The sequence below is a fragment of the Pleurodeles waltl genome, chromosome 2_1, assembly GCF_031143425.1.
Source record: "Pleurodeles waltl isolate 20211129_DDA chromosome 2_1, aPleWal1.hap1.20221129, whole genome shotgun sequence".
In the NCBI taxonomy this organism is placed as follows: domain Eukaryota; kingdom Metazoa; phylum Chordata; class Amphibia; order Caudata; family Salamandridae; genus Pleurodeles; species Pleurodeles waltl.
Window position 1 is genome coordinate 605,880,871 of NC_090438.1, and position 14,562 is coordinate 605,895,432.

The 14,562-nt window shown below is 43.7% G+C and overlaps 1 protein-coding gene across 3 annotated transcripts in view; it reads right to left on the bottom strand.

The window, feature by feature from the left end:
* ELMO1 (engulfment and cell motility 1) overlaps positions 1 to 14,562 on the bottom strand; it is a 1,154,836-nt gene that overhangs the window by 326,035 nt on the left and 814,239 nt on the right. For all 3 annotated transcript variants that reach the window (XM_069215589.1, XM_069215618.1, XM_069215598.1), the window contains one exon: positions 270 to 406. In XM_069215589.1, coding sequence (XP_069071690.1) covers positions 270 to 406 — 137 coding nt within the window. The remainder of the gene's footprint in view (positions 1 to 269; positions 407 to 14,562) is intronic.

Genomic DNA, 14,562 nt, shown 5'->3' on the forward strand with positions numbered 1-14,562 from the left:
AACGATGGAATTGACAACTTTTGCTAAGCCATAGCAGGATTTCTCTCCTATGAGACCCTCCTCAAAAACCTAAACAAGGGTGATTGTTGATAAAAATTACTTAATCAAACAAAAGTAACATCTGCCACACCTTCTAGTACCAGGAAGTACCTATAGATGACATTGATAATAGTGAATGCTTCACTCAAAATACACGATTAATATACTTGCAGATGCATCTTTTGTCCAAACATTGGTATATGCCCACAGCGTTTCTCATTAACTCTTACCTTGTTAAAGTCTTCTGATGTTGCTCGCATTTCCTTCCATGTCTTGTTCAACAGCTGGATGCATATGCAGAAAAACTCCTCAAAGGATCGGTCATGAGTGAAGAACATGGGGTGGAATTCATTATAGGTTTCACTGGCTGCAATCAAGAGGGATGAACATGATGTGAGAAATGGCAGAAGAAGCAGAGAGTATGGCAAATTAGTACAGACTAACCTCCTTTGAAAAAAAAGCTATGAGATCTAACACAATCGAAGTTAACAATAATCAAAAGCAGCATGGTGACCCAGATTTAATGAGTTTGTGGCTTCTTTGGTGTTTCCAACGGACAGGGTGATATGTAGTAGACAGGTGCTTCAAGCCAACAGTCCATCTTTGACTCTCTTTCTTTTTGTGTTCCTCACAGACCACTTTCCATATTTTAGTTTATTTATACTTTTAGTTCTAATTTACTAAAAAAAATATGAAGTAGAGGCATGACATACAAGCACAAATGACAAATTGTGCTCACAAGCCATTGGTCTATTGCTGAAAGCTTTTATATAGCACATAGCTCATGCAGTAGTACTATGGTGTATCTGTGTGCATTGGTGTGTATCTATAAACTAGGTGTAGTACAAATATTGACACGTTCCCTAAAATCAGTGCATAGGATGTGTCATTGTGCCTAACAGGTACATGGTCATGGCAGAACAAAATGAGAACTGGATGAAAAAAAAAAAAAAACAGCATGCGGACATTGGAATTACACAGCAATAGAGAATAAAATATATCAAGGTTAACCAAACCCTATAACTATTGAAAGGACCGATTTGTAACATATTATGCAAAATAAGGCGCATTTTGTTTGTTTTTCAAGATTATTATTTAGCTATTGTGACATTTTAACAGACTTTTGTTTTGGTACAAATTGATCTCAATGTTTTTGAAAAATACAGAGTTTAAAAAAAAAAGGAAAACTGCACACATTCAGCAGATACAGTTGGAAATCCCAATCTAAAACCACGAATGATGGTGTCCTGCATGGATGCACAGGAAGATCATTCTATTGAAAAACTTTTTTCTGCCTTTCAGAATACAATAGTCTACAAAATATGACATTACACTCAGCAGAACACATACCAACTATGCACTCGTATTGTATTGTACCTGTACTGTATTGCAGCTCGTGTAACAACATAAGCATCTCCTTAATTCTGCATGCTTCAAATAATGTCTGCTGGTGCTTAGTGTAGGGTTATTTCTGTGTTCACACACAAGCGTTTCTGGAAGAACCCCATTTCAAAAGAGAAATTGCACGGCAGAATATATTCATTTTAAGTGTGTTAAAAGGACGCACTTTCTCAAAATGGATGCAAAATGGCTGGTGGAAAGTTCTTCCAACTTATGACTGCAGTCTTGCAATGGCTGCTGCTCAGAGAAAATTGTGATTTGTACATGAAACAAAAACAAATTGAAACAAAATATTAGTTGACAAATTATCTTTTCCCAAACCCATCAACGGCCGCAGTACTTGAGGTATGTTCGTGGAGAAATCGCCATCTCTTAAAAGCGTTCCTACTTATCAGAAAGTGCAAAGTAAATAATTGGGTTGGTCTATGCCCGCTGTAGGGATTTCACATCAGATGAACGGTTCCCACTTACGTTTTTCAACGTAAAGTCACTCTGAATTCCATATTTAGTTTGCTACGAATATTTGAATCAGTGTCTTTGAATTAGAAATAAAATAGGGGGATCATGCATAAAATGACAGGTCCCTCTGCAAGCCTATGATTACCCACAAGTTACAACAGTCACGAAATATAAGGACTATAATTGAGTTCATAGTAGCATACATTTTATCAGACTTTCACATCACTGGGAAAAGACTAGCGCAAATGTCACTTGCCAAATTTGACTTACTAACCATACCCACCGATCACGTTTTTGGCCAAAGTGCAAACAGGTAATTGAATGAGGACGCCGAGCAGCTTCCTTCTGCATCACTTCCTTGCTATGTGGATTAAGACATGCAGGACCTGACCACATCTCCTACTCAAGTATCCCATGAGAAGTATCTGGATGACACCTCAAAGTGATTGCTTTATACTGCAAAATACATGCTGATCATGGACAGTTCTTTCTAGGGAGGTTAACTAAAGTTCCTTCTTTGCTAATATGTAAACGTTTTTACCTATGTTAAAGTGTGACTGGTATGTAGCTACTGATGACTAAGTGTGAACATACCTGGTTGTTAGACCCGTTCTCTGGGGCTGAGCGAGTTGGAAATCCTTGTGTGGGAATTGTCACTGTCCTTGAAAACAGAGGAATCATGTACTTTTGTGAGCTCACTGAATTGCCATTAACAAGGGCCACAATTATAGATGTACTCACAGTATGTTTTGACTGTTCTTACTCACAAAGCATGCTGCATTTAATAATGGTTGGTCTATTCCTACCTATTTGTACTGACGATAAAGTGGAAGTCAATATCCTGCACTTAATATTTTTGCAGGTCGATTGTGTGACATAACCGATAAGACAACCCCCACACCCATCGCTCATGGATCAGCCAACTCACCAGAACCTTATCAGGCGAACAAACCACATTCATATCATCACACATACGGCTCTCAACTTTAAAATGTTTTATTGAGGTTACTCTCCTCTCATAATGAAGTGCTGACATACACAAACGTTTGAGTAAAATGTATTTGAATGAAGGGATAATGACGAGTTAAAATGATCTACAACTTCAACAGTTTATTCACATTGGTTACACTAAGGAAGTGCGGTGGTTACAGTAAATATGTGACCCATTAGCACTACCCCCAACATTAATATGACAACTAGGAGTGTGCATTTACACACCTAAACAAAATGCACAAACAGTTATTTCTGAATAGAATATCCAACAGATCTCTTCACCTTCACGATATTGGGGCTCTGGGGCGAGACCAGAGCCTTGAAGATATTGAGTGATCAGGAAACCAGCATCAGTATGCTTTATGCATTTGGGGGACTGTAGTCATATCCCTGTATAGTTGTACAGCACAATTAAGAATGCATTTATCTCCTAAAACTGAATCTTAAACTGCAAATGTTGCTTTACATTTTCATTAGTACAAACTTTTCAGTGACTATAATGTAAGTGTGAGGATGGTTTCACCTGCATACTTCCCTCACTTTCTCCCTTGGTTATATAAGTGTATATGTGAAACCAAGTTACTTCGCACAGGATGTTAAGCATGTGAGAACCCACCAAGCTTCTTGTTGAACCAAAACTGTATGACTGAGGCATAGTAGCCATTAAAAGTCCAAAGCCAAAAACTAGGACAAATATATGTTTTGTTGGTTCAGTTTAAGCTATGTTAAGTACACTAGGCATGGTTGGCGTTCACTGAGGCAATGGATGTACTTGGGGAAGGTGACACAGACGCACAGTTATATGTCATTGGCAGCCTCTGGCAAATGAGAGTGGTCTTATTTGGGAGGAAAGCCATGGGGTCAATGTTTATTTTTTGAGGCAAAATGTTCACCTCTTCTTCTCTAGCCGTATCAATTTTGACCTGAAAATTTCTCAGTCAGTTGCCCAATTTATTGTCTCTCTACTCCTCCTCATGCACTTAACAAGAACCACTATTATCTGTCTTTTATTTTTCCCCACTCACACACTACCCTGGTACCAGTGTCGCTATCTTATGGTATGTTGATAACAGACTGAGATACAAGCATTTAGGTGAGAACACTGCTCTCAAGTGGTGCATAATACTTAACAAGAAATTAGATTAACAATGAGCTCAGCTAAGACAAATGGTTGGTTGTGTGTCAGTACATGGTGGCCAAAATAGCCATGTAATATCGCAACCACAATATCCACTTCCACTGCATCTATGGTTAAGTATAGAGGAATGTGTAGACCTAATATTATTAATCTCACTTCTACTTAACTATATGGTGGTAATGATATCCTGGATTCGACATTTGTTTAGGTCAATATTTGAAGCTATAGGACCTCATCAAGAAGAGGAACATTATCTGCAGGAAAGTATCTAATCACAGATGTAATGCTCAGCAGTTATATGAAATTAGATTATTACTAGACCTCTAAAAAAAACTCTGCATTAGAGCATCTTGCTGCACTTATTAAATATAAATATCCACAAGTGATCGTGAATACTGTACTTTGCACTTGTTTTCTTGGTTTCTCTAAAGTTTGCATAGCAAAGAGCACATTATAGATCATCAAACGAGAACAAAACCATTTGCTGCTGTTGGAATTCATTCCTAACTGATTGCCTGCATTTAATTGCCTCAAGGGAAGTACAATCTCCCCTGCTCTGTGCAGCACTCTCAGCAATTGATTTCAGAAGAATGCTACTGAATACATGATTCTCAATAGCAGACACGCATATGAAGACAATTTATCAGGATAGCGGCGAGACTTGAATGAAGCTAAAATGGCACGGCTCGTAGGCCGCTGTCATCAACATCTCCATGAATTTAGCTAGTTTCATTCATTACAGGTTTGGTTTCATGCCAACATTCCGCCATGCACCCCTCTGCAAAGATCTTTCTTGTGTCCGTCACAGAGGATGAGGCACATGCATAAACTAAACCCTGTACAACTGTCCCTGCTGATGCATCGCAGCAATATGTGCACAACTATCTCGTCTCCTGAGAACTAGCTTCAGCCATACTCTTTTAGATGAATCTATGAGATATGAAAAAATATCCAAAATGATTTAGCTCCCTCAATAGTTTCAAATGTACCCATATACTACTCGATATTCCAGGTAGGTGCTCTTACCTTGTGGGAGATGCCCAGGACAGAAGTAAAAAATAAACTGTGCGAAACAAACCATCACATAGATTAGATAATCACGTTCTATCAATCATCCAAAACAGATCCTTTGCATTATCGAAAAGCAAATAATTCTCTAAGCACACTTGAGCACATGCACTTAATAATGGAGGCAAAAAGAGATTGCTATTATTGGGGTAGAACTTTGCTGGTGGCCCGGTAAGTGAGTAGTGAGATGTGCATAGTACAACTTAGCAACCACAAGAGGTTGCTAAAACTATATTCCATGGCTGGCTGTTGTGCTCATAATGGATATTGTGATTTCAGTGCACCTGTGGAGAGTGGGCGGGGTTTATATTCTCACAAAGGCACTTGAGGCAATGGCATTTTTGTCCCTGCAGACTTTGCAGTGCACCTTATCTTGAAGTAACTGCACTGCAAAATACTTGTTGATTGACATGGTATAATCAACTGCACAGAAATGATGTTTTGGTTCCTATATCAGCCCCACCCCGCCACGCTGACGTTAGTTTCTTTTCATGACTTTCCATGCCAGAAGTGCAGAGCTATAAAGAAACTGACTACTGGTGCATCAAAACTAAGGCCCTGAAAGAGTAGACCGTGCCTCTAAGAAATCATTTCGCAGAGTGAGGAGGATGGGTGGGTCAGTAAGGAATCTGCAGCTAGATATTGTCTCTACCAGATAAGGCACTACTGAAGGTAAGAAACTTGTTCATCTGATATACTTCTAGCTGCAGATTCCTTACTTTTGAATAGATTCCCAAGGAATACCCTCCCCGGATGTAGGCCTGCAAGCCAAATTCATACTAGAAAGTCACGCAGGACCAAACGGGTAAAGCAACCATCCCTATGGACCTGAGAATCCAGACAGTAGTGTTTGATAAACATGTGCAGAGATGGCCACTTTGCCGTCTGACAGATGTCAAAGATTAGAACGCCACACGTTAACGCAGTGGTCACAGCTTGAGCTCGGGTAGAATGAGCACACAAACCTTCAGGGGATTGCTTTTTGGCCAGTGTCCAGCAGATCTTAATGGAGAGTATGAACCAATTGGAGATGCTCCAATTCTGCACTGCCCGACCCTCCTGCACACCCACATAACCTACAAAGACTTGGTTATCCACCCAGAACTCTTTTATATGATCAAGGTAGAACACCAATGCTCGTTTGAGGTCCAGGTGGTGGACTCTCTCCTCTTCCTTAGAAGGATCGGGGGTGAGTAAAAAGTAGGCACAGAGATGGATTGGTGTACATTAAAGGTCGTAACCACTTTTGGCAGAAAGGAGACCCTAGTGTTAAGCACCACTTTGTCACGATAGAAGGAAAGGCAGGGCGGCTTAAATGACAATCGCTGCAGCACACTCACCCTGCCGACAGATGTAATGGCCACAAGGAAGGCTGTTTTCAAAGTAAGAAGCGTAAGAAGACTATTGCGGAGAGGCTCAAATGGAGGACATATCAGAAGTGTCAAAAACAAATTCAATCCCATTGGGGCATAACAAATGGGGGTGGAGGAAAGAAAATTTGTAAGACCTTTAAGGAACCTATGTACAAAAGGGGACTTAAACAAAGAAGGTTAATCAGACAACCTCGAAAAAGTAGAAATAGCAGACAAATAATCTTCAAGAGTGCCCATAGCAGAGCCCTGCTGGGCTAGGGAAATGATAAATAGGACCTCAGAGAGAGGGGCAGAAAGGGGGTCAACAGACTTGTCTGTGCACCATGTCACAAATTTCTTCCAACGGCATGCTTAAATCATTTTGGCGGATGGACGCCTGGCTGACAAAATTACATTACAGACTTCGGGAGGAAGGTCAAAATCTGTCAACTGTTGCGCTCTATTTTCACGCAAGAAGGTGTCGAGTGGATGCAGAACCCTCTCCTCCTGTTGTGACAGAAGATCCTCCTGAAGGGGTAGTCTGATTGGAGAATCGATGGACATGCTTTGCAGCTCCATGCCCAGTCTGGAGCCACAAGGACTACTTGGACCCAGTCGTTCTTGATCTTCTCAAGAACTCTGGGCAGAAGTGATGTGTGGAAAGGCATACAGGAGGCCTGAGCTCCACTCGAGATGAGTCTCCTAGTGATTGCTGCCTTGGAAACTCCAACGCGCAAAACTGATGACATAGAAACAGATCTAACCAAGGCTCTCCCCGATGCTGAAAGAGACCGCGCACCACCTCCGGATGGAAACTCCATGATCTGCTAGGCATTTTCTGCTGAGTTCATCTACTCTGGCGTTCAGGGATCCCACCAGATGTTGAGGGATTTACCCTGCTGTTCCAGCCATCCCAGATGTTGAGGGATTCACCCTGCTGTTCCAGCCATGACCAGAGGCACAAAGCCTCTTGACAAAGAGGGACCACAACCCCACCCCACCCTGCTTATTGCAGTACTCCATGGTAGTGGTGTTGTCTGTGAACACCAGTACCCTCTTTCCCTTGCTAGAAGAAAGAAAGGCTTTCAATGCCAGCTGGATCGCACGGAGCTCCATCAGGTTGATTTGAAGTCCGGTTTCCCCCAGAGGCCAGATGCATCCGATCTCCACCTCTTCCAGATGCATCTGTCATGACGGTCAGATCTGAATGGGTCAGAGGCAGATACCTCTCTCTTCCCCAATCGCGATTGGTTAACCATTAACCATTGGATAACTGCAGATCTTTCACCGTCTCCTCAGAGATCTGGACCTTGTTAGAGAGATTCCCCTGATGCTGTGCCCGCTGGAACTTCAGGTCCCACTGAAGAGCCTGCAAATACCATCTGGCATGTGTCAACAGCAGGATTCAGGAAGCCATGAGGCCCAATATCCTCAGAGTCATTCTCACCGAAATCCATAAAAGATGCTGAAACATCAGTCTCATAGCCTGAATATCATGGACTCGCTGCTCTGGAGAATAAGCCAGGAACGGCACTGTGTCCAAAACAGCTCTGATGACAGGGAGCATCTGAGAGGGAGTCAGGTGTGACTTCAGCACATTGATACATAACCCCAGCAAATGCAGGAGGTCAGCCTTAGTCTGGAGGTGGGAGATGACAGCCTGGGGTGAACTCGCCTTCAACAGCCAGTCCTCGAGATAGAGGAAGACTGAAACCCCTGATCTCTGCAGATGAGCTGCAACTACCGCCATCACCTTGGTAAGCACTTGATGGGCACTGATAAGGCCAAATGGAAGCACGGTGTACTGAAAGTGCATGTGGCCTATCATGAACTGCAAGTAATGTCTATGGGAAGGCAGGACTGGGATATGAAAATAAGTGCCCTGCAAGTCCAGTGCTACCATCCAGAATTCTGAGTATAGGGCAGATAGGACCGGAGCCAAAATGAGCATCTTGAACTTCTCCTTCTTGAGGAAGAGATTGAGGGACCAAAGGTCTACGATAAGGTAGGGGCCTTTGTCCTTTTTGGTGACCAGTAAGTAGTGGGAATAGCAACCAAAACCTACTTCTGGCACAGGAACCCTCTTTATTGCTCTCTTGGCCAACAGAACTGTAACTTCATTGTGGAGAAGTGACAAGTGCTCCTCCATCATCCGATCGTAGGATGGAGGCATGGATGGATGGGTAGTCTCTGAGGGAGGGAGTAGCCCCATGGGACTATCTGCAGAACCCATCTGTCTGACCTGATGGATTGCCAGTGGAGCAGGTGACGGCTAATCCTGCTGCCAGCAGGCCCATGGTGGGGGAAAGTCAGTTAGGAAGGCTTAGAGGCTGCTGCAGAGGGGGGCGGCAAACTTTCCAGACCGCTGGCCGCCTGATCCATGAGGTTGATGGATCCCGTGCCCTTGGCCGTGCAGAGACTGGGCAGCGTGCTCAACACGGTGGGTGGGCAGGAATGGACACAGTTGGAGATCCCGTCCATAGCCATTTAAGTGTGGGGGCCAGAGGGAGCCTCCACGAGGCCCAAGGACCTGGCTGTAGCTTGGTGTCTCTCCCTTGTATCAGAAGAGAAGGGTGACACTGAAGGGCATGTCCATCAAGGAAGCTTGGACATCCCCTTAAAAGCCAGATGTCCTTAGTCAGTCGTGGCGCCTCAGGGCCACTGTAGATGAAATCGTTCTCCCCTGCGAGTCAGTCATGTCCAGTCCACAATAGATTATGAACTTCGCTGCTTCTCTCCCATTGGCAATAGCCTGAAAGAGTATGGCCCGGGCATCCTCCCGGACCTGGGGCAGCACTTGCGCAACCATATCCACAGCATGTATGAATAATGGTCAAAAAGGCATGCAGTGTTCACGGACCGTAATACAAGGCTGTCTGAAGAAAATATTTTCTTTCCAAGTGAGTACAACATTTTGGATTCCTTATCGGTGGGAGCAGAAGAGAATGTGACCAGGAAGGTAGAAGCTTGGACCTCCAGGCTTCTCAGGGGTGGGGTGTTGAATAAAGGAACTTGAATTCCCTGGTGCGGGGCAATGACAGAGGGCAATCGTCCTGCTCACAAGAGCCTTTGGGATGGGTTCGGATCAGGTACCCAGTAGGACATTAGTGAAGGCCTCATTAAACTGGAGCAGGTGTTCTGAGGTGGAATCTCCCGATTGCAGCACCTTTGTCAAGAGATTAGTCTTGAAGGCCACCAAAAGCAGTTAAAGTTCCAGGACCTCAGCCGCTTTTCTCACCACCATGGCATAAGACACTCCCTTCTACATAGCCATGTTAGGGGGAGAAAGCATGCCATTATCTGGAGAAGTATTCAGTCCACTGGCCTCATTGAGTCTTCACGCCAGTCCATTCCTTCATGGGGCTGGTATTCTAAAGGGTCCAGTGATCCCTTCCATTCATCCCTGAGGCCTAACCCATAGTAAATGGACTCAGGATCTAAACTAGGAGGCAAAGCTCCTGCAAACATTGGAGAACTACGATGCCAATCCCGCTCCGTGGCGGATTTTGGGATTACAATGGGATGGTGCCACCCTTAGGCGTATACAGCACCGGCATCAGGAAAGGTTGGTCGGTACGGATCCAGGACTAGATCCATGGGTGCCCCTCAGTCCAGAGGCAAAAGTCACTGCGCAGAACTCAAAGGGGACCCTTCTGACTCTGCAGGGTGTGGCGGTGCTCAAGCAGTGTCAGGCTGCTCAAAAATTAGGCACATGGCCTTGTAAACTTTCTGAGTTGGGCAGGGGTGCCTCCGGTTCCCAGAGACTTGGGCAGCGCAGAGTTGGCCCAGTTGCAGGTTCTACAGAATGAGGCCTAGAGCGTCAACACTCCCTCTTCAGCTGACAGACAAGGAGAAGTCAAAGAACACTTCGCCTTCTTGGACGACTTCTTATGCCTTGACTTAACCAATCTCCCCGAGGACTTGGAGTGGGACGACAATGATGGAGGACTATCAACAAATCCTGAGATCTTCCTGGTGACCGAAATCTTGACTTGCTTGGAGTGGAGCCGCCATCAGCTTCAAGGACCACTCCCTCAAAGCCTTCGGATGCATGGCCCGACACTCTGCGCATGCATTCTATTTGTGGCCATGCTCCAGGCACCAAAGACACATGAGGTGGATATCTGTCACAGATATCGCCGGATGAGAGGATCCACAGGGCTTGAAGCCGGTCTTTCTGGTGGACATCCTTGACTCACCAGGAATATAACACTTGAAAAAAGCTTGAGAAAAAGTAAAAAAAAGCAGTCAAGAATTGACTGTGGGGTAGCTCTCTTCGAATCAGTGCTTGATGGCACAGAAAGAAACAAACTTACGTCAGCGTGAGAGAGTGGCTCTTACATAGGAACCAGGACGTCATAGCCGGTGCAGATGACAGACATGGAGCCGATCAACGCCACCTAAGGGCGCGCAGAGATACAGCTAACTAAAATCTTTTGGATCCAATCTGACACCTAGGAAAAAATCAAAGGTAAGTAATCTGCAGCTAGAAGTCTCTATCAGATTGTTTTCCCATACAATGTTAACATGAGTAAAAATGACAAAATAATGAAATAATGCTATCACAAAATGTGGTGCGTTATGTCACCTAATTTTCCTTTTCTTGCTGTTTAATATAGCTAACCCGTCAACTCTGCTGCATACTTTGATCCACACCTGCAGATTATTCCAGTGGGCCTGTTCATTTGCATACTTTCAAAGCCAAAACTTCTGCGACCTAAGGCCAGATGAATGAAGCATTTTTGAGGTTGCAACAGGGCAGATTCCTAGAATCTGGTCATTCACGACTTGCAAAAATGGCATGTATAAACCACAAATCATGATTGAATCGAAATGTTTGTGACCTAACATCACTTTGGTATTTGGACGAGACATGTTTAGGGCATCCTTTCAAAATACTGAAGTAGAATGGTATGTATTAATGTTTTGCACCCAGATTCTGGTTGCAAAACATTCATATTTTACTCTCTTGAAAGGAGGTGGTAAGCCATTCAAAAATGGGAAGGGGTCTGTCCCCTTTTGTTTATGTTGAAACAATTTTTTTTTTTTAAAGTAGGCAGTTGTCCCATGGACCACTGCCTAGTCTTTAAAGTAAATGAAAATTAAATTTTCAGTTTTGTTTGTTTAAACGCATCCCGTTTTCCTTTAGGAAAAAAGGTTGCATTTATTTATTTTTTCCATAAACCTCTATTTAAATTTATAGGATGTACAAAAGTAAAAATGAGTTTTGGTATCAATGTAGGCATTACATTACGTACAAAAGATGCATTATAGTTCTGAACAAGAAAACGAGAGCACACCAAAATAAGTTAACATCATAGTATAGGCAGTTGATCTTGATGCAAGGTTCATGCAGCAGCAAACATAAAACGTAAGAAAAATATAAATTGGTCCTGTGTTAAAAAAATAAAAAAATTAAAAATAAAGAGGTTCCTAACTCTTGTACAAGGGAATTGAACTCTGTTCGGAGAGCAGCACATAGTACAAAGTTTACATATGTATCTCAAGCGATATCTATTGTTAGGGGGAGAAATGGAAGACATGAGTGGAGGGACCCAGTGACTATACTACCTAGGCGGTTTGGAAATAAAGTCTGCATGCCTTGCATGGCGGAAGCCAAATGCTCTCAAGGTGGAAGAGAAAATATTGCATTTTGTGAGACTATCCAATATTTGCCATATTTTCTGTGATATCTTCGAGTTAGTCGTCATCGCTTCCTGAGAGCTAAGGGCTCCTCTGAGGTATGTTGTCCAGGCACAACAAATGTGATAGATTATATTATTGAACAACTCCCATTCTGCGAGGCCAGTCTTGGTGACGATGGTCAGTAATGGTTAAGTAGTGCCATATCATTGGTGTTGAGAAGTAACACAGTTAGTGACACCTAAGGGCCTAGGATAATCATTGGGAAATTTAAGGTGATTGGGGTTTCAAATAACTTTGACAGTTGGTTCTTAGTTGATAGCCACTGTGGGCCAAGGTGGGTACAGCTAAAGAACGTAGGTTTCATTGTCCCAGCTGCCAGGATGCAATTCCAGCACTTCTTGTCATTGCACAATTTTAGTTTGTGTAACTTGACGGGTGTCCAATGGAGGAAGTTTATAGTAATAAATTCTGATTGTGTGAATGAAGGGACAATTATGTTGAGCAATGTCCTGTTACGGATTTTTAATAAATTTACTGCTGAGAAGCAATCTGTCTGTCAGGAGTCCAAATGCTTAGCTCATTTCATCTGCAGTGGTTTTTGCAATGTTGGTGTGGGATTGGTTAATGCTTTGTATATTTTCAATGCAATATGCCAGGCTGAGTGCTGTGTTGACAACCATGAAACAATATAGGGGCGGCCTAATGAGCCTAATTTAGATAATTTCATTAAGTTTTAGAAAGGTATAGAAGTCCAAGTTGCCATGGTAAATATAGACTGGAGTTCTGCAAAGGAGTAGGGACTGGAATTATGGCTGTACAGGTCTCGGATTAGCCTTATACCTTTGGTAGCCCATGAAGGACCAAGGTTAGTGACTGTTTCGGTTTTAATTTTTGGGTTATGCCATGGGAAAGCTAGTGCTGAACTAGAAGTAGAGTTTGGTTATCTGTCAATCCAATAGTTTCAGCACCTTAGCAGTGTCTATAAATATTTGCTGAGAATGTAGAAATGTGCGCTTTGACATGGTGAGAACAGAGGCGGTATGAAAGGGTTCTCATACTGTATGTTCTGATGCCAAGATGGCTGTCCCATAACCGGAAGGCCCACCCTTTAACAATGGCCGCTGCCTGTAACAGTTTTGCTTATGTATACTTTAGTACTTGAAGAGAAACATGTTTTCTGGAGTGCAGGTGATGATGAAAAAAGAAAATCTCCACAGTAAGGATGGCTTAATTAATATTGCAGAACTCGTGACTACTGCAGCACTGTTCATGAAATTTTTGACCCGTAAATCATCAAGCAATCACACTTGAATCCTGTTATGGAAAATCGTTAGGGACAGTACGCTCTGTATTGGTGATTTAGAAAATAACTTGAAACGGGCATCAAAGAGCATGGGACTCTGTGTCCCAGGAGGTCCTTGCAGGAGAGGGAGGAGCAGGAGAGACGAAGCGCTTCTAAAGCACCGCTGTGACACCACTGCGCGGGACGCGCATCAAAGAACACTGGACTCTGTGTCCCAGGAGGCCCTTGCAGGAGCGGGCGGAGCAGGAGCGATGAAGCGCTTCTAAAGCGCCGCCGTGACACCGCTGCGCAGGACGCATGCAGGCCGCTGGCGGGCTGGTTCCTTGCCCGTCATTGGCCGGGCCACCCCTCTTAGATTCGGCATAGTGGGTAAGTGTTTAGACTTTATATGGACTTTTTGTACAATCCCCTTCTCAGCTAATTCTTATGGTGGAGAGAAGATTCTCTTATGAGATATCAGTAATTTAAATTGTGTGTGCTTTTGACCTGTGACAGACATGAGAGGCCCCATAGGCCCCAGTGGTAATCCGTGAGGATGGGCAGGAGAAGGTCATTGCTAAATGGGGATCAGAGTGGAGGGGAAAAGGGGAAAACAAATTCAACATTGGATTCCTTTCTTGTGGGTGCAGTTGGGGTATTCACGAGGGAGATCGACCTGGCAGAGAGGAGACTCTCGCTGGAGATGGGTAACTGGCAACAAACTTCCACAGACGATGGGGGTTTAGGGATCTTTGAGACTGAGGATGGACTGCCTCGGATTGGCCAGGGGGATCTGCCCAAAACCCCAGTGCAAGCAGAAACAGGGGCTTCAGGGGCATCAGGGGCAAAGGGCTTTTAAGGAGTTATAAGAAAGAGTAAGGGGCTTTTGATGGTTTCTCCTCCCAGCAGCAGCAGTCCTCCTTCGAAAAAGAACAAGACTAAAATAAAAACTTGGGAAAAAACAAAATTGCCCCTGCCTGCCAACCCTAACCCAATCGCCTTGGGTACTGTGGATCAGTGCCCAGGTCCCTGCTTAGAAAATCTGTTGACAAAGTTTAAGGATAGGATTGAGTCTTGTATGGCCCCGGTTATAGAGAAACTGCAGGCGCTTGAAATTGCAGTTTCCCGGATGAGCGGAAAAGAGAGGCCAAGATTGGCTTCTGCCAAAGGGGGCCCCTTTGATC